This window comes from Arvicanthis niloticus, chromosome 4, assembly GCF_011762505.2.
Source record: "Arvicanthis niloticus isolate mArvNil1 chromosome 4, mArvNil1.pat.X, whole genome shotgun sequence".
In the NCBI taxonomy this organism is placed as follows: Eukaryota; Metazoa; Chordata; class Mammalia; order Rodentia; family Muridae; genus Arvicanthis; species Arvicanthis niloticus.
Window position 1 is genome coordinate 85,024,945 of NC_047661.1, and position 21,190 is coordinate 85,046,134.

A 21,190-nucleotide genomic window follows, 5' to 3' on the forward strand; every position below is an offset into this window, starting at 1 on the left:
TATGGGAGGATTTGAAGAACAGAAAGGGATGGGAGAAATGATGTAATAATATAATCTCAAAAAAAGAAGAAACTATTTTGCGATTCTGTCACACAGTCAACATAGTGACCATCCAGAAAACAAATGACAAAAAACGCTGAATAAAATGTGGGGGAAAGAAGCCATTGTATTCTGTTGGTATAAGGAATGTAACTTGGTACAGACTTAATAGAACTCAATATTTAGGTTTCAGAAAAAGATAAAAATAAAGCTATAATATAACCCAGCCCAACCACTGGGCATGTACCCAAAAGATTCACTCTTACTTCAAAGACATGCCTACTCTCATCATTGCAATATTTCAAATAGCTTGAAAATAAAATTGGCCAGATACACATCAACTGATGAATAGATAATAAAAATGTGGTGCATATAAGAAATATTTGTAGGGAAATATTTGTAGATGAAACTGGGAAATAGACTAGTTAACCTAGGCCCATAAAGATGAATGCCATCTTTTTTTAAATCATATATAGGTTTTAGCTTTGGATTTTTAGACTTGTACATTTAACTTGGAATATCTATAGAGGCCAGTAATCAAGAAATCAGCTTCTGGGATTGGGGACAGGCCTTAAAAAAAGGTAGAACTCATATGATAGAACATATATGTTGTGAAACTAAAGAAAGAAATTCTGCAAGTGGAAAGGTTTAAACTAGGATAAAATAGGGGCATGAATTAGAGAAAAGAATGTGTGTGTGTGTGTGTGTGTGTGTGCATGTGCGTGTGTGTGTGTGTGTGTGTATAAGGATCACTAAACAAAATTTAGGTTGTATGAAAAACTATGTGGAACTATATAACTCTGTAACCTAATACACATGGTTTTTCATAATAGTTTTATTAATTATTTAAGAGTTTTATAACACAAACCCCTAGCACACTCACTTCCTAGTCCTCCCAGGTCTGTCTCCCTACCCTTGTGACCTTCCCTCTGCAACAGAAGAAGAAGAGGAAGAGGATGAGGAAGAGGAAGAAAAGGAGGAGGGAGAGAAGGAGGAAGAGGAGGAAAATGAGGAGGAAGAGGAGGAAATGTGTCCAATTTGTGTTGCCTATACATTTACAGAGCATGGTCAAACTCCTGATGGCCAACACTAAAAGAAAACTTAATCCTTCCCCACCTGGACCCCCACCAGAATCCATCAGTTGTAGAGAGCTACACTTCAGTATTCTTAGCAGTGTTTCAGAGTTCTCTTAGATGGTTCCCACAAAAGTGTTTTCTCCCTATCCTCCCTCCCCTTTGCCTCTGAGATGATGCTCCTTACCCCCCCTCCCCGCCTACTTAAAGTTCACCCTGTCCCCTATATTCCCCTTCCCTGGGGCATCAAGTATCTACTGGATTAGGCACATTCTCTTTCACTGAGATGAGACAAGGTAGTCCTCTACTACCTATGTGCCAGGGGCTATGGACCAGCCCATGTATGCTCTTTGGTTGATGGCTTAGTCTCTGTGAATTCTGAGGGGTCTGAATTAGTTGATACTGTTTTTCTTCCTATGGAGTTGCAATCCCCTTCAGCTCCTTCAATCTTTCCCCTAAGTGTTTTCTATAGACACTTTTATGTTTTTTTCTAAACAAATAATTTTAAATAAAGGAATTTTAATGGAAATACCACATGTTTGCAGATGATGTTACCAGAAGCCATTGGATAAATGAACAAAAATCTCAGTTCTAACCATGGGATATTTCCTATGGTTGTTAATCATGAAGGCCATGATAGTCCCTGAACAATTCAGGCTATTGCCATTGTTCTTGGTCACCCACTAGAATGAGACAGTTAGACTTTCTTGCTGAAGAAACTACATCCTTGGCTGTAGGACACAGTGAAATCAAGTTGGAACTAAGTTGGAAGTTTCCACCTTTCATATTGTGCTGTTACAAGGCAGTAGAAGATGTGTGTTACAATACTGATCTGTTAGGCAAGATGGTTTTATTGGTACCTGTGTGAAGTGACTGTTATGAGGATAATCAGTAACTTAGTGGTTGGATTTGAGACCTGTTCTACAGGAGGAAATTTATATTTGGAACTTTAAAACTAATCAAGAGTTTGGAGAACCTATCTCTGTTGTTTTGCAAAATGGAAATGGTGTCAAACTGCTTTCTCAATGTTTGTGTTTATAGCTATAAATTAGTGCAATTGTCAGGAATAATGAATAAAATATTTTGTCTAATTTCCCATTCATAAAGTCTTAAACCAAATTACCTTAGAATTTTAACTTGAAGTCACTCTTAAGAACAGGAATCGGCAGAATGTTTAAGAACATCCCCTAAAGAAGAAAAGTTCTTTAGGCGCAGACTGTACATTTTGCATATGGAAGTTCCACAAAAGAAAAAGGTTTTAAAGCAGCTAATAATTTCCAAGGGTTTTTGGTATTTACTTTTCAATAAGAACATTCGTTTATGCCAGGCGTGAAATGTCCACAAAATGAAAGAACTTCAGTATATGAACAGGTGTTTGTCCACAGTGGGAACTGCCAAAAAAGCTATTAAGATTCAAGATTGTTTCTATTGGTTTACATGACCCTTCTAAGGAGACACAGTGTTATGTTGTCCATACAGGGCAGGAAAGGTGATGGCAGAGGTGAGAGTGCTGAGCAGCCGAATCTGCAGGGGAGGTCTATGAATTCAGTGATTAGTCACGTCTTGCTTAAACTGACCATTTAGAAATCCTTGTGATAAGCAGGCACTCACATGGTATAAAAAGCCATCTGAGGTTCTGCTGGAGCAGTACTGAAGGAACCATGGCCAAGCTCCTTCTTGTTACAGGTGAGTCTGTAGTCAGAGCCAGAGCTTTGGCCTTGCTGTGTGTACTTCCATCTTGGGATCTCATAACCAGGAAACAGTCAGTGCATGCCACCTCTGACATTTTTGTTTCTTTCTTCTCATTGAAAATGTTCTTTCTTCATATAACAAGTCTTTCTCTTGCTCTCTAAGCTCATGTCACTGGCATGTTATGGTGCTAAAAGTAAGTCTCCTTGTCTTTCAGTACCTGTCTTACTCTTTTCTGTCATTTCCAGCCATTCATTTTCCCTACTCATCTTCCTGCACCACCTGGCTTGAAATGATATTATGTTTATTTACTTCTCTGTAAATACAAAATAGTTCTTTTGGAGATAAAACAAGCAGGCAAGCAAGCAGGCAGGCAGGCAGGCAGGCAGGCAGGCAGGCAGGCAGGCAGGCAGGCAGGCAGGCAGGCAGGCAAGCAAGCAAACAAACAAAAAACCAGTAGCAATCTTCACAGAGATATGCAAGTTTTCTTTGTTCTTCTTTCTGCTGGATTATTTATTTTCCTTTATAATCCTGCTGAGATGATGGTGACATAATTGTCACTCTAGACATTCAATGAATGGTTGATTTAGTAGTTGTTTAGAGACAATTCATATCTAAAACATATAAGCTGCTCTAAATTTGCACTTTAGAAACTTTGTTATGCTTCAAAGTCTTTTTCAAAGGGATTCCAAAGCCTGGTATACAAAGATGCTGAGATAAGTGGCCTAATACTCTTGACAGTGATTCAAACTCATACTTGTACTCAAGTAGCACAAACAGGAGGTTCTCTAGGTCAATGGCAGCCTGAACTATAGAGGGAGATAATGTCTAAAGAAAGTTCTTGGTCGAAGCCAAGAAGGAGCATCTGGAGGCATATCTTCTGTAGCAAAATTTCTCTGAAGATGTTACCATTGTGTTCCTCTAGCTTTACTTTCTGCTTTAGAGGGTGCTTTCTCAGTTGAAGTACTGAGCTCATATCAGCTCTGGGAAATGAGGCACATTTGATCCTGTGGCCACTGAGTGCTGTGAATTTGGAGCAACTTCATTCAGCCCTGATTTACACATAGTAGACTTCACATTTACAAAAATTATGGTGCAGAATGTAAAAAAGGATAGCGACAATTTTTGGCCAAGTGGTAAAGTGTAGATCGAAGAATGTGTACTGAAAAGATCACCTCTTTACACAACTGCAAAGTTTCACTTGAGCTGTCCCAACACATGATATGCAGGGTGGACCCTGAAGCTCTAGAGTTATATTCTAGAAGATTCAGGCAACTGCTTCAGGATTAATATCTGTTTTCTCTTTCTAGGTCTGGCTCTTCTGCTGAATGCTCAGCTGGGTGAGTTACTGATTCCAGGTTCTACTTTTGACAAAACAATGAATTACCATAAAACTTAAATATCATAATTCAGTTAATACAACTATCTGATTAATATAATTAAGTAAAATACATTCCAGTATTATTATATTTGGAAAAAACATACTAGGAGATAAAACATATTAGAGAAAGAGATATGGGCTTGTCTTGTGCGGGAGTAGACTTTTTAGCTCAGCTGTTATTGCTAGTCTCTATAGCTTGACCACTTAAGAGTTTTAAATTCTCACCCACTACTTTTTATGAGACCTTTGAGCTTCATAAGCTATGGGCATTTTTGTTTCAAGATCCTCAAATGTATTTTTGCCATCTCTTGATTTATGTGAAACTCACAGTAGTCACCTACACTTGGAGATCAGGGCTCTGAGGCAGGGAGAGAAACAGGAGCAGAACCCAAACTATTTTCACAGTTCAGTACCAAATACACCAGGCCATCATAATTATTTTTGATCACTACAGGGTCTGCCTACAATCTGGTATGCTACTTCACTAACTGGGCCCAGTATCGGCCAGGCCTGGGGAGTTTCAAGCCTGATGACATTGACCCCTGCCTGTGTACTCACCTGATCTATGCCTTTGCTGGGATGAAGAACAATGAGATCACCACCATAGAATGGAATGATGTTACTCTCTATAAAGCTTTCAATGACTTGAAAAACAGGTAAAAGAAAGGGGTAAATAGATATCTAAGTTATATGTTTTGGACCAATAGTTACCACCACCATTGCTTCTGAAGATGTTATTCATAACCAACAGATTTGTGATATGTAACAAATCAGTGCTTTTCTTTCTTTTGTTCTTTCTTTCTTTTTTCTTTCTTTCTCTCTCTCTTTCCTTCTCTCTCTGTTTCCTTCATCTATCTATCTATCTATCTATCTATCTATCTATCTATCTATCATCTATCTATCTATCTATCTATCTATCTATCATCTATTTATCATCTACCTATCTATCAATCATAATTTTTACTTATTGTAAAATTAATTGTAAGAATATGTATAATGTGTTAAAATCATACTATTCTCTTTTCAAACCCTCTCATATGCTCCCTCTTTCTCTACCTATGCAACTTTCTGTTTTTGTTTTAAAGTTATTGAATATAATTTGTGTTGTTCATATATTTTTGGGTACATGGGTACCCACTGCGGTAAGGTTTAGTATGGTTTAACTACTAGGAGTCATACCCTTCAAGAAAATAGACTCTCCCAGTGGCTATTAATCGGCACTAATGGCTTCAGATAGGAATGGGACCTTTTGCCAACCTTCCCTCTCCATGATAATATTCTGTCTGCCCTGAGGTTGTGGATATGTTGGTGCATGCTCTTATAACTGCTGTGAATTCATATGCTCAACTTCTCTGTTGTGTCTAGCAAACACATTTCTTGTAGTCTACTGTCTCTGTTTCCTACAGTCTTCCTACCCTCTCTTCTGTGATTATTCTGTTTCATTTTTGGCCTGCTCCACATGATAAAACTTATATGTGGCATTATCACCAGGGCCAAGAACCTCTGCATAGACACTTCCTTGTTATTTTTTTTGTTGACACAACCACATGAAAGCATTGATGTTCTGAAATAAGTACAAAGTGGCATGGTTCATGTGAAAATTAGCAAATATTCTTCATACATTTTTATGATAAAACATTTTAGGTAAACTTCTAATGCTTTTCAAAATACTACACAGTGCTATGAATGATAGAGACAGTGTTTAAAGATGAGCTCTCTTGCCTTTTCTTCCTATTTCACTTATGTTTGTATTTGTGGAGCAACATCTCCTTAATCCTCCCTTCTACTTCTTAAACCTTGTAACTTCTATATGTTAGTTTATCTTCATTTTATTAAATTTTATTTTGTTATGTTTAGTTGTTATATCTTAGAAATGTGTTCTTTCCTAGTGAAAGATAGAAATAGAATATATACAAAGGGGTGGGGTGGGAAAAACTGGAAGGAGTAGAGGGAGGAGAAACTATAATTGGGATATTTGTATGAGAAAAGAATTTATTTTCAATGAAAGGAAAAAAAATCCTTCCATCTATTTTTGTGAGGTCAAATATTTTAGAATAATTTGCTTATAAATGATATGTTGTCATTCTATGCCTTGTTTACTTCAGATAGCACATTATCTTTCAGATTTAAACATGCTATATTTCATTCCATTTATGATTAAATAACATAATTCATTGCATATCATAGCCCATACATTTTTAATGGTTCATTCTTTGATGAACACTTGCAGTGAGTATGTATCTTGGTTAACCAAGAATAACACTACAGCAAATAAGGAAGTGCTTGTATCTGTCTGAATCATTGGTTTGCATCATTTGGACCTAACCTTATTAAGAATGTTGCTAGGCCTTACCATAGTTCTACTTTAAATTTGTTCAGAGATCTCCTCACTTGTGTATGATGTCTATAAACATTTACATTTACACCAACTGTTTTCTGCATTCTCTACATAATTGACAATACCCGTTTTTCACCCGTTTTGGAGAAGAAACACTATCAGTGCTGTTTAAGTTTGTATTTCTCTTATGTATAATTAATTATCTCCTTTTTATATACTTTTGAGGCATTAATATACTTTTGGAAAATGTATACTCAGGGCTGTGTTCATCTTAGAATTATGTTATTTTTTCCTTGTTATTGAACTGAGTTCTTGATATATTTGTGCCAACCCCTGTCTGCCTCTCATTTAAAGTATCCAGGCCCATTGTACACTGAGATGGGTTGGAGGGAGAGATGCTTATTCAGGCACAGGTCATGCTGTGCAGCATCTGAGTATTGACAGTAAACACATCTGGAAACAGCTTCAGAGAACTGGTTCATTTATTAGGGGGTGTGGTAAAGGGATATTCACGCCCCTGAGGAGGTGGCCAGGGTCTCTGGGGCAAGGGTTATGTGGCTCTGTATCATTGGCCAGGATGTTAGAAGAGGATTTATCTGCATACCCAGAGGTTGTAGGGTCTATGTGTGTGTAGGGGAACTTTATGAGGTCAGACAAAGAGTGAAACTCTCATTGCTCTAGCAACCTCCTACACTGTAGCATCAAGGGTCAAGGGCCTCCCCTCCCATTGGTGTCAGATAAGGCCATCCTCTGCTACATATGTATCTGGAGCCATGGTTCCCCCCATGTATACTCGTTGGATGGTGGTACAGTCCCTGGGAACTCAGGGTGGTCCAGTTAGCTGATATGGTTCTTCCTATCATGGGTTGCAATCCCATTCAGCTCTTTAAGTCCTTCCCCTAGTTCTTCTATTGGAGTCCCTTGGCTCAGTCCGGTGGTTGGCTGTGAGTATCTGCATCTGTATTGGTCAGGTGCTGGTAGAACCTCTCAGGGAACGGCCATATTAGGTTCCTGTCTGGAAGTGCTTCTTGGCATCAGCAATAGTGTGGGGGTTTAGTGTCTGAAGATGGGATGGATCTCTAAGCAGTCTCTGATTGGCCTTACCTTCAGTCTCTGTTCCATTTTTTTGTCCCTTTCTTTCCTTGAGATAGGAACATTTCTGGGTTAAAAATTTTGAGACTGAATGGGCGACCCCATATCTTAACTGAGGGCTGTACCTAACTACTAGAGGTGGTCTCTAAAGGTATATCCCCATTTGTTGGATATTTTGGCTAAAATCATCACTGTTGGGTCTTGGAAGCCTCTTGCTTCCTTGGAGTCTGGGACTTTTTAGTGGCCACCCCCAGTTTTCCATCCCCCACTGCTACATGTTTCTATTCAATTTTCTGACCCTCTGTACTTCTTTCCTGTCCTTTTCAATACCTGTTCTGGCCCATTTCTTTTTCTCTCCCCATGTAGCAGCATATTTTCCTGCAAGGTGGGAGTAGTAAGGAAAGGAAGAGGAGGAGCTGGGGGAGAGAGGACAAGAGAGAAAGGAACATGGCAGTGGTCATGCACGTGTCTCTAACAGTCAAAGGTAGCTGATATATCTAGGTTGGGTATTGTGTTATACCTCTAATTGTGTGGGCATCTTGTTATTGAGCATTAACAAATATATAAAGCTGTTGAATAATCTTTAAACATTAGAGTCTCATTTCTACTAGGTAGTGCGTGGATTGTGGGATGGTCTGGGCTTAGCCCAGCCTTGTGGAGACAGTGTGGAAGAGTGGCACAGCCATCTCCCATGCTGGCGTCTTGTGGGTAGCAAGGTCAGTGTCTCTGGCATGCCACCACTGCTCGTGGTCTCAGGCCTAGGCTAGTCGGGAACATGGCAGCTCTGTAACACAAGACAATTGGGTGCCGCCATTTTAAAATATCTCCTGCAACATCCTCCTTCTCTCCTTCCCAGGTCCTGACCTCCCTCAACCTCCTGTGATTATCCAGTTCACCCTTTATGTAGGATTGAAACATCTATACTTTGGATTTCCGTCTTAAACTCCATATGGTTTGTGGATTGAATTGTGGGTATTCTGAACTTTGGGGCTAATATAAAATTATCAGTGAGTACATACCGTGTGTGTTCTTTTGTGTCTGTGTTACCTAACTCAGCATGATATTTTCTAGTTCCATCCATTTGCCTAAGAATTTCATGAAGTCATTGTTTTTAATAGCTGAGTAGTACTCCATTGTGCAAATGTACCACATTTTCTGTATTCATTCCTCTGTTGAGGAACATCTGGATTGTTTCCAGCTTCTGACTATATAAATAAGGCTGCTATAAACAGTTTTCATTTGTATGAGTTCTCCGGTGAATTCTATGGTCACTTATGGTCACTTACTATCATATCACGTGCAAATAAAATATTTTGTGATTTATTTCTTTCCGATTTGTACATCTGTGATTTCCTTATATTGTCTCATTGGTCTATCTAAAATATCAAGTTTTATGTTTAATCTATATTGAGAAAATGGACAGCATTGTCTTGTTTCTGTTTTCAGTGGAATTGCTTTGAGTTTCTCTTCATTTAATTTTATGCTGGCTACACACTTAATGTACATTGCCTGATATGTCCCTTGTTTTCTTGTATCCATCCTTGACTTTTATCATGAAGGGGTCTGGGATATTGATCAAAGGCCTTTTCTGTATCAAATGAGATGTTCAAGTTTTTTTTTTAAACTTTCAGTTTGTTTATATGGTAGATTACATTTATTGATTTTTGAATATTGAACCATCCCTGCATCTTTAGGATGAATCTTACTTAATCATTGTGGATGATCTTTTTGCTATTCTTGAATTCAGTTTACAATTATTTTATTGAGTATTATTGAATGTATATTTTAAGGAAAACTGCCTTTAATTCTCTTTCTCTGTTGAGTGGTTTGTGTATCAGTGTGACTGTGGACCCATAAAAAGAATTTGGCAAAATTCTTTCTGTTTATACTTTGTGGAATAATTTGAGGAGTATTGATATTATCTCTTTTTTGAAATTCTCATAGAATTTGATGCTAAAACCATCTGGCCCTGGGCCTTTTTATAATTGGGAGATTTTTAATGAATGGCTCCTTTTTACTAGGAGTTATAGGTTTTAAAAAATTGTTTTCTCACTTTTATTTAACTTTAGTAAGTGGTACCTATTGAGGAAATTAGTCATTTCTTTTATATTTTCCATTGTGGTAGAGTATATGCTTTTAAACTCTGTCCTTATGATTCTCCGGATTTTTTCAGTGTTTGTTGTTATGTTTTTCTTTTCCTTGATGATTTTGTTAATTTTGTGTTTTAGTCCATTTGGATTAATTTGTTCATCGTATGATTTTCTCAAACAGCTAATTTTTTCTTTCACTGATTCTTTGCATTAATAACTTTCTATCTAATGGATTTCAGACCTAAGTTTATTGCTTTGGGCATTGCTCCTACTAGGTTTGATTACTTCTTTTTTGTTGTTTTTGTTTTAGAATTTTCTGGTGTGCTGTTAACCTGCTGGTATGAGATCTCTTCAACTTCCTCTTAACACTGCTTTCATTGTGTCCCATAAGTTTGTTTATGTAATATATTCATTTTCATTGAATTCTAGAAAATCTTTAATTTCCTTCATTATTTCTGTCTTGACCCAGTTTTCATTCAGTTTGAATTTGTAGGATTTTTGTTGTTTCTGTTGTTGAAATCAAGAGTTAGCTCCTGATAGTCTGATAGGATTCAGGAAGTTATTTAAATTTTCTTCTATCTGCTGAGACTTGTTTTGTGTTCCACTATGTTTTCAATTTTAAAGAAAACTATAAAAGTTACAGAATAGAAGATATATTATTTTGGATTTGAATGAAATGTTCTGTAAATATTTGTTAGGTTTAGTTGGTTTAACATTTGTTAGCTGCAATATTTTTCTGTTTAGTTTTGTCTTGATGACTTTTATTGGTGAGCATGTGATATTAAAGTCTCCCATTTTCTGTGAGAGGGTAATATGTGATTAGTACTGTGATAGTCTTTCCTTTGTAAATGTGAGTCCCTTTGCTTTTGGAACATAGATATTAAGAATTGAAAGATCATTTTGGTGGATCTTTCCTTTGATGAGTATAACGTGTCCTTCCCTATCTTCTTTGATTAAGTTTGAAGTTTATGTTAGATATTAGAATGACTATATCAGCTTGTTTCTTAGGGCCATTTGCTTGAAAAATATTTTTCCACTTCTTTACTCTGAGATAATAATGTCTATCTTTGATATTGAGGTACATTTTGCAGCAGAAGGATAGACCCTGTTTTTTCACACATTATGTTACTCTGTGTCTTTTTATTTGGGCATTGAATTCATTAATATTTGAGAGTTATAAATGACCAATGATTGCTAACTCTGGTTATTGTGTTGTTGTTATTGTTGTTGGAGGGTGTGTGTGTGTGCATGTGTGTGCATATGTATGTGTGTGTTTCCTTTCTTTTGGTTTTTCTGCTGTGAGATCTATTCCTTTTGTATTCATAGGTGTAGTTAACTTCCTAGGGTTGGGACTTTTCATCTAGCACATTTTGTAGGGCTGGATTTGTGGATAGATATTGTTTATTCTTTTTCTCTTTAATTAATTAATTGATATCTCTTTAATCAATCAATCAATCAATCAATCAATTAACTTTACATCCCAAACACAGCTTCCCCCTCCTCTCTTCCCAGTCTCTCCCTCCCTCTCACCTCCCTTCCTTCCACTCTCCTTTTCTCCATAGTGAAGGGGAAGCCTCCCATGGATAGCAACCCAATTTGGCATATTAAACTGCAGTAGGACTAGGTGCATTTCACCTATTGAGGCTGGACAAGGCAGCCTAGTTAAGTTAAAAAGATTTAAAGGCAGACAACAGAGTCAGAGACAGTTGCTGTTCCAATATACACTGTTTAAATTTGACATTATGGTAGAATATCTTATTTTCTCCATCTATGGCAATTGAGCATTTTTCTGGATATAGTAGTCTGGGCTGGCATATGTGGTTTCTCCCAGTCTGCAAGATGTGTGTTCAAGCTCTTCTGTCTTCTAGAATCTCCATTGAGAAATCAGATGTAATTCTAATAGTTCTGCTTTTATGTTATTTGGTCTTTTCTCCTTGCAGCTTTTAATATTTTTTTGTTTTGAATGTTTAGTGTTTTTTATTATTATGTGGTGGTGGTTGTGGCAATTATGACTTTCTTTTCTTATCCAATATATTTGGTGTTCAGCAGGCTTGTACCTTTATAGACATGTCTTTTTTTTTTTTTTTTTTTTTTTTTTTTTTTTTTTTTTTTTTTTTTTTTTTAGTTTAGGAGATTGTTCTTCTATGATTTTGTTAAAAATACTTTCTTGGTCTTTGAGCTGGAATTCTGTCTCTTCTTCTCCTTCCCCTTCCCCTTCCCCTTCCCCTTCCCCTTCCCCTTCCCCTTCCCCTTCTTCCCCTTCTTCTTCCCCTTCTTCTTCCCCTTCTTCTTCCCCTTCTTCTTCCCCTTCTTCTTCCCCTTCTTCTTCCCCTTCTTCTTCCCCTTCTTCTTCCCCTTCTTCTTCCCCTTCTTCTTCCCCTTCTTCTTCCCCTTCTTCTTCCCCTTCTTCTTCCCCTTCTTCTTCCCCTTCTTCTTCCCCTTCTTCTTCCCCTTCTTCTTCCCCTTCTTCTTCCCCTTCTTCTTCCCCTTCTTCTTCCCCTTCTTCTTCCCCTTCTTCTTCCCCTTCTTCTTCCCCTTCTTCTTCCCCTTCTTCTTCCCCTTCTTCTTCCCCTTCTTCTTCCCCTTCTTCTTCCCCTTCTTCTTCCCCTTCTTCTTCCCCTTCTTCTTCCCCTTCTTCTTCCCCTTCTTCTTCCCCTTCTTCTTCCCCTTCTCCTTCCCCTTCCCCTTCCCCTTCCCCTTCCCCTTCCCCTTCCCCTTCCCCTTCCTCTTCCCCTTCTTCTTCCCCTTCTTCTTCCCCTTCTTCTTCCCCTTCTTCTTCCCCTTCTTCTTCCCCTTCTTCTTCCCCTTCTTCTTCCCCTCCTTCCCCTTCCCCTTCTTCTTTTTTTCCATTTTTATTAGATATTTTATTTACACTTCAGATGCCATCACCTTTCTGCTTCCCCCCGTTAGAAAACCCCTGTCCCATGCCCCCTTTTCCTTTTTGCATTTATACATTTTTTAAAAAAATGTTAATCATAGGCTTTATAAGTTTGGTATTGTTCAATCAGAGGTGTAACCCACTACCCAACCTAGATATAACCACTATCTTTGACTGGTGGAGATACATGAACATCTGCCTCCCTGTCTCCCCCCTCTTTCTCTCTTTCATCACCTAGCTTCTCCTCTCCTTCTTCTCCTCCTCTTCTTACTCCTTCTCTTCCTCTCAGTACTCCTCCCACCTTAGCTCCTCCTACATATCACGCTTCCTGTTAAAATGAAACTTTTCTCTCAAAATACAATTAGAGCATAATTATGCCAATTTGTACCAGTGAGGTACAAGATAGTCCTAATACCCAGTCCATCATTTTATTGACTAACCAGCTCCTCTGTCGTCTATCCTGACTGAAACATTTAGTTCTGAACCTGGCTTTAGAATGAATGTCAGCTGACGACCATCCACTCAAATCTTTTCTCTCAAGGTAAATAGCCAGGATTGGCTATGAGGCTACAAGTTTTCAACCCCATCAGAAATCCAGAATGACTGAGTTATCTATAATTGTGGGAAGCACAAAGCATAGCTTCTAAAACTTAGCCAATTTATAGAGACCTCTGAACACCTGGATAGTCCCTCTACTTCAAAACGTTGGAGCATCTGTTCTTCTGCCTTCTGGCCCAGGATCATCTGACAGACCTAGTGATGCAGAATTATTAAGGGCTGATTACTCTGTCTAGGTAGATATAATCAGTCGACTATTCTGCAAGTGTGTCCTTTTCTGGACAGTAATTTGTCTGTAGAAGGAAAGAGGCAATTCTTGTCTAGTGGCTGTCTCACCACAACTGGAGTAACTCCAAAGATGCTCAATTTCTTCTTAGAATTCAATATAGGAAGCTGTCAGGATCTCTCTAATCAAAATGAATATTAATACAGAAATGTTTGTAGTGTCTCTACACAAAATGAATATTAATACAGAAATGTATTAATCTCTAATCTCTAATCAAAATGAATATTAATACAGAAATGTTTGTAGTGTCAATTCTGTGGATTTCTGATGTTTTGAAAACCAACTATCCATGTAAGGTAATCTGGACTGTTGCCTGTTAACTCCACTCAGCTATTTCTAAATAAAACATAGAAAACACCCTAACAATAAACTCCAAGCCATGAATTTGCTATAGTCCCTTAACTCACAGGCTGACCATCTCATATCCATTAAAAAAGTTAAAGAAGGACTGGGTCTAAGCCTTGTATTCGTAAATGTGTTATACTGATACAATGCCTATGAGAGCCACAATATTCATCTCACTCTTATATAAATAAGAAGCTCATACCAATGAAAACCTTAAAATTTGTAATCAAAGTAAATTGGTGCTGTTTAAGAATTTATATCTTCATCTTGATACTAGTTATACAGATTTCTACTAATAGGTTATGGCTATGCAATAAATCCTAGCTAATCCTCTCTATTTCCACAAAACCACTACTTTTCCCTAGAAAGACAGCCCAATATTAACCACCTCAGTCCCCAAGCCCAGGGAATAGGGGCACTGACTCTTCATTAGCTTCTTCAAGCTGATTATGGGTGTTGAGATATTAGAAGAGGAGTGGGGGAAGAGCAAATTGACAATCCTCTGATGCTGTGTCTTCACTGCCTCCAGATGGAATTCCCGGACCTCAGAGGTTTGAGCAGGTCTGCCCAGCTTGCTTGTTGAGTAGATACACCAAGGCTAATCATTCTGCAATATACAATTCTTAAAACAAGTTTTAGTATCAAGATAGTTTTTTTTTTTAAAAGAGGGCTGACATTTTATTAAGGATGTTGGTTCTAACCGCTTTTTTTTATTCCCCTCTTTTATTGGATACAATATTTACATTTCAAATTTTATCTTCTTACCGAATTCTCCCCACCACCCAGGAACCCATTGTCCCATCCCCCCTCCTCCTGCTTCTATGAGGGTGTTTACCCACCTACCCCCCAATCCCCCTCCCCACCCTCAGATTCCCCCCCACCACTCAGTGCTCAGCCTTCAAGGTACCAATGACCTCGTCTCCCACCTATGCCCAACAAGGCCATCCTCCCCTACATATACAGCTGGAGTCATGTGTCTCTCCATATGTGCACCTAGGCTGGTGGTTTAGACCCTGGGTAGCTCTGGCTGATTGGTATTGTTGCTTTCCTCATGGGGCCACCAGCCCTTAAGGCTCCTTCACTTTACTCTCTAACTCCTCCATTGGGAACCTTTGATCAGATTAATGGATAGCTGCAAGTATCTGTCTCTGGGTATGTCAGACTCTGGGGGACCTCTAAGGAGACAGCCTTATCAGGCTGCTGTCAGCTTTCCCTTCCTGACATCCATATCAGCATCTATTTTTGGTGACTGCACATGGAATGAACACCCAGGTGTAATGGTCTCCATACAACCTCTCCTTCAGATTCTGTCCCACACTTTGTCTCCATATTTGCTCCCTTGGGTATTTAGTTACTCCTTCTAAGAAAGACCTAGGCATCCTCACTTGTTCTTTCTTCTTCATGAGCTTCATGTCCTCTGGTAGTTGAATCTTTGTTGTTTCAAACTTTTGGGCTAATCTCTGCTTATCAGTGAGTAAATACCATGTGTGTTCTTTTGTGATTGGGTTACCTCACTCAGGATGATATTTTCTAGTTCCATTCATTTACCTAAGAATTTCTCGAATTCATTATTTTTAATAGCTGAGTAATATTCCATTGTGTAAATGTACCACATTTTTTGTATCCATTACTCTGTTGAAGGGCATCTGGGTTCTTTCCAGCTTCTGGCTATTATAAATAAGGCTGCTATGAACATATGCTATGAACATAGTGGAACATATGTCTTTGTTATATGTTGAGGCATTTTCTGGGTATATGGCCAGGAGTGGTATAGCTGGGTCCTCAGGTAGTGCTATGTCCAATTTTCTGAGGAACTGCCAGACTGACTTCCAGAGTGGTTGTACCAGCTTGCAACCCCACCAACAATGAAGGAATGTTCCTGTTTCTTCACATCCTCGCCAGCATCTACTATCACATGAGTTTTTGGTCTTAGCCATTCTGACTGGTGTGAGGTGGTATCTCAGTGTTGTTTTGATTTGCATTTCCCTGATGACTAAGGATGTTGAGCATTTCTTAAGGTGCTTCTCGGCCATTCGAGTTTCCTCAGGTGAGAATTCTTTGTTTAGCTCTGTACCCCATTTTTAATGGGGTTATTTTGTTGTTTGGCGTCTAATTTCTTGAGTTCTTTGTATATATTCGATATTAGCCCTCTATCAGATGTAGGGTTGGTAATGATCTTTTCCCAATCTATTGGTTGCGGTTTTGTCTTGTTGACAGTGTCCTTTGCCTTAAAGAAGCTTTGCAATTTGATGAGGTCCCATTTGTCGATTCTTGATCTTAGAGCATAAGCCATTGGTGTTCTTTTCAGGAACTTTTTCCCTGTGCCTGGGTATTCGAGGGTCTTCCCCAACTTCTCTTCTATTAGTTTCAGTGTATCTGGCTTTATGTGAAGGTCCTTTATTCACTTGGAGTTGATCTTTGTACAAGGGGATAAGAATGGATCAATTTGCATTCTTCTACATGTTGACCTCCAGTTGAGCCAGCACCACTTGTTGAAAATGCTGTCCATTTTCCACTGGATGGTTTTAGCTCCTTTGTCAAAGATCAAGTGACCATAGGTGTGCGGGTTCATTTCTGGGTCTTCAATTCTATTCCATTGATCATCCTGTCTGTCTCTGTACCAATCCCATGCAGTTTTTATCACTACTGCTCTGTAGTACAGTTTGAGGTCCAGAATGGTGATTCCCCCAGAAGTTCTTTTATTGTTGAGAATAGTTCTTGATATCCTAGGTTTTTTGTTATTCCAAATGAATTTGTAAATTGCTCTTTCTATCTCTATGAAGAATTGATTTGGAATTTTGATGGGGATTGCATTGAACCTGTAGATCGCTTTTGGTAGGATGGCCATTTTTACTAAGTTAATCCTGCCCATCCAGGAGCATGGGAGATCTTTCCATCTTCTGAGATCTTCTTATATTTCTTTCTTCAGAGACTTGAAGTTCTTGTCATACAGATCTTTCATTCTTTTGCTTAGATTCACTCCAAGATAATTTATTTTATTTGTGGCTATTGTGAACGGTGTCATTTCCCTAATTTCTTTCTCAGCCTGTTTATCCTTTGAATAGAGGAAGGCTACTGATTTGTTTGAGTTGATTTTATATCCAGCCATGTTGCTAAAGTTGTTTATCAGGTTTAGGAGTTCTCTGGTGGAAGTTTTAGGTTCACTTAAGTATACTATCATATCATCTGCAAATAGTGAAATTTTGACTTCTTCCTTTCCTATCTGTATCCCTTTTACTTCCTTTTGTTGTCTAATTGCTCTGGCTAGGACTTCCAGTACTCTATTGAATAGGTAAGGTGAGAGTGGGCAGCCTTGTCTAGTCCCTGATCATAGTGGGATTGCTTCAAGTTTCTCTCCATTTAGTTTGATGTTGGCTACTGGCTTGCTGTATATTGCTTTTACTATGTTTAAGTATGGGCCTTGAATTCTTAATTTTTCCAAGACTTTTAACATGAAGGGATGTTGAATTTTGTCCAAATGCTTTCTCAGTGTCTAATGAGATGACCATGTGGTTTTTTTCTTTGAGTTTATTTATGTAGTGGATTACATTGATGGATTTCCGAATATTGAACCATCCCTGCATTCCTGGGATAAAGCCTACTTGATCTTGATGAATAATTGTTTTGTTTTGTTGTGGGATTTGGTTTGTAAGAATTTTATTGAGTATTTTTGCATCAATATTCATAAGAGAGATTGCTCTGTAGTTCTCTTTCTTTGTTGGGTCTTTCTGTGATTTAGGTATGAGCGTAATGGTAGCTTCATAGAACGAATGGGTAGTGTTCTTTCTGTTTCTATTGGATGGAATAGCTTGAAGAGGATTGGTATTAGGTCTTCCTTGAAGGTCTGAAAGTATTCTGCACTGAAACCATCTGGCCCCAGACATTTTTTGGTGGGAAGATTTTTAATGACTGTGTCTATTTCTTTAGGAGTTATGTGACTGTTTAGATGGTTTATCTTCTCCTTGTTTAACTTTGGTACCTGGTATCTGTCTAGAAAATTGTTCATTTCATCCAGATTTTCCAATTTTGTTGAGAATAGGCCTTTGTAGTAGGATCTGATGATTTTTTAAAAATTTCCTCTGTTTCTGTTGTTATGTCTCCCTTTTCAGTTCTGGTTTTATTAATTTGAATACTGTCTCTGAGTCCTTTGGTTAGTCTGGCTAATGGTTTGTCTATCTTGTTGATTTTCTCAAAGAAGCAGCTCATGGTTTTGTTGATATTTTGTATAGTTCTTTTTGTTTCAATTTGGTTGATTTCAGCCCTGAGCTTGATTATTTCCTGCTGTCTACTCCTCTTGGGTATATTAGCTTCTTTTTGTTCTAATGCTTTCAGGTTTGCTGTCAAGTTGTTAATGTATGCTCTTTCCAATTTCTTTTTGTGAGTACTTAGAGCTATGATTTCTCCTCTTAGTATTGCTTTCAGTGAGTCCCACAAGTTTTGATATGATGTGTCCTCATTTTCATTTAAATCTAAAAAGTCTTTAATTTCTTTCTTTATTTCTTCCTTGACCAAGTTATCATTGAGTAGAGCATTGTTCTGTTTCCAAGTTTATGTGGGCTTTCTGTTGTTTTTGTCCATGTTAAAGACGAGTCTTAGTCCATGGTGGTCTGATAAGGTACTAGGGATTATTTCAATATTTTTGTATCTGTTGAGGCCTGTCTTGTGACCAATTACATGGTCTATTTTGGAGAAGGTACCATGAGGTGCTAAGAAGAAGGTATATTCTTTTGTTTTAGGATGAAATGTTCTATAGATGTCAGTTAAGTCCAATTGGTTCATCACGTCTGTTAGTTTCATTGTGTCTTGGTTTAGTTTCTGTTTCCATGATCTGTCCATAGCTGAGAGTGGGGTGTTGAAATCTCCCACTATTATTGTGTAGGGTGCAATGTATGCTTTAAGCTTTAGTAAAGTTTCTTTTATGTATGTGGGTGCCCTTGCATTTGGGGCATAGATGTTGAGAATTGCAAGTTCCTCTTGGTACATTTTTCCTTTGATGAATGTGAAGTGTCCTTCTTTATCTTTTTTGATTACTTTTGGTTGAAAAACTATTTTATTTGATATTAGAATCGCTACTCCCGATTGTTTCTTGGGACCATTTGTTGGAAGATTGTTTTCCAACCTTTTACTCTGAGGTCGTGTCTGTCTTTTCCACAATGGTGCGTTTCCTGAATGTAGCAAATGTTGGGTCCTGTTTACGTATCCAATCTGATAGTCTATGTCTTTTTATTGGAGAATTGAGTCCATTGATATTAAGAGATATTAAGAAAATAGCTTTTTGTATTTTGCATTTTCTTTGACAGTTGTGTCAATGTTTTCCATGGTATCTTCTGCACATGAGATTCTCTCTTTCATCTCTTGTATTCTGTTGGTGATACTTTTGTCTATGACTCCTGATCGTTTTTTTAGGTTTTCTATCTCCAGGGTATTCTCCCTTTGTTATTTCTTTATTGTTTCTACTTCCATTGTTAGATCTTGCATGGTTTTGTTTAATTCCTTTTCCCATTTGGTTGCATTTTCTTGCAATTCCTTAAGGGATTTTTGTGTTTCCTCTTTAAGGGTTTCTATCTGTCTACCATTGTTCTCTTTAAGTTCTTTGAGAGTGTTATTTATGTCTTTCTTAAAGTACTCTATCATCGTCATGAGAAGTGATTTTAATTCTGAATCCTGCCTTTCCGGTGTGATGGGTTGTTCAGGGCTTGCTCTGATGGGGGAACTGGGTTCTGATGATGCCACGTAAGTTTGGTTTCTGTTGCTTATGTTCTTGCTCTTGCCTTTTGCCATCTGGTTAACTCTAGTGCTGCCTGTACTTGCTGTCTCTGATTGAAGCCTCCCTTTCCAGTTATCTCGCTTGTGTCTGATCTCCTAGGGGTCCAGATGTCTCTGTGATCTTTTCCAGCTGCACTGATTACAGTGGTACCTCTAGGGTGCCTCAGGATATGGTGCCTCCAAGGTAGCAGTCCAGCTAGGTGTCTGCTGTTCTGGGTGCAGTGTCTCCTCTAGGATATCTCAGGATATGTTGTCTGATGCTCTGAGTTCAGTTGTTCCTCTGTGGCTCTGGGTTGAGTGGACCTTCCAGTATGTCTCAGGCGGAATCCAGGGTCCACACAACAGCAGACCTGGCAGAGGTCTGGTCCAGGCCTCAGATCCGGGAAAGGGCGGAAGGGGAGTGCTAGTCCGCAGGGCGGGTAGGGTGGGTATCTGCTGGAATCTGAGAGCTCACAGCACCCAGCTATGGGCTCAGGGCAGTATGTGGGTCTTCCTACCTAACACTGGCTGTGGGATCCGCGGAGCCTCCAGAATGTCTTGGGTGGGATCTGGGGTCCACACACCAGCAGATTGGGCAGAGGTCTCTCTCCTTCTGCTTCTTCTCCTTCTTCTTTTCCTTTTATTTTTAGATTTGCCCTTCTATTCTATCCTCAATTTCTTACATGTTTTGTGTCAGAAACATTTTAGATTTAACATTTTTTTCACCTATGTATTTACCTTTTCTAGTATATCTTCCATTCCTGAGATTTTCTCTTTGATGTCTTGTATTCTCTTCATGATGCTTGTTTCTGTTTGTTTTTTCTATTTTCAGAATTTCCTCAGTTTTTGTTTTCTTTATTGCTTCTATTTCCATTTTCTGATCTTGAACTGTTTTATTTGAGTTCTTCAACCGTTTGCTTGATTTTTTGAGTTTTCTTTAAGGGATATATTCATTTCCTCCATTTTTTTTTTGTTTGTCATTTCCTCAATTTCTTTAAGGGATTCATCCATTTCCTTTTAGGGATCTTTATCATTGTCATAAAGTTGGTTTTATGGTTGTTTTCTTGTGCTTTAGCTGTGCTAAAATATTCTGGGCTTGGCATAGCAGGCTAGCTTTGCTCTGGTGCGGACACATCATCCTGGCTGTTGCTGTTTGTGTTCTTACAATGCCTTGTAGGAATATGTTTTGGAGGTAATTCTAGCTCTAGGTGCTAATTTCTGAGTTTATCTTTGTTTGATGGGTGTTTTTTCCCCCTTAATTCATGCTTCCTCTCTGGTCTTCTGGTTGGAGTGGCCTGTGGTTGAATAGATGGCCTTTACTCAAGTTGGGGCCTGGAGTTCTTGTGGCAGGCATGGCCTCTGGTCCAGCCAGTGATCCTCAACAGATTTTAGAGGCAATATACGGTGATGTTGAGTGTGGTGGCATAACTAGGACTAGACTACAGGGCACTGAGTAAGGCTGTGGTGGGCAGACTATCTGTTGTTTGGGGGTTACTATTTCCTCTGGTACTTCAGGGTGTCTTCTTTGGAGTTGAGCGCTGACATATGATAACAAGGAGGACTGGTTGTTATGGGCCTGGTAAGCACTGAGAAAGTGGTGCAGTCCACACACAACCAGCCTACCTGAGATTCTGATGAGTGGCATAGCCTCTGGTGTGGCAGGAGGCTTACATCAG

At 38.6% G+C, this 21,190-nt stretch overlaps 1 protein-coding gene across 1 annotated transcript in view; it reads left to right on the plus strand.

The window, feature by feature from the left end:
- The first annotated feature begins 2,728 nt into the window (after positions 1-2,728).
- Positions 2,729-21,190, plus strand: part of LOC117706989 (acidic mammalian chitinase) — a 30,451-nt gene continuing 11,989 nt past the window's right edge. Inside the window, exons 1-3 of the mRNA XM_034500236.2 lie at positions 2,729-2,798; positions 4,112-4,141; positions 4,637-4,838. Coding sequence (XP_034356127.1) covers positions 2,774-2,798; positions 4,112-4,141; positions 4,637-4,838 — 257 coding nt within the window. The 5' untranslated portion in view covers positions 2,729-2,773. The remainder of the gene's footprint in view (positions 2,799-4,111; positions 4,142-4,636; positions 4,839-21,190) is intronic.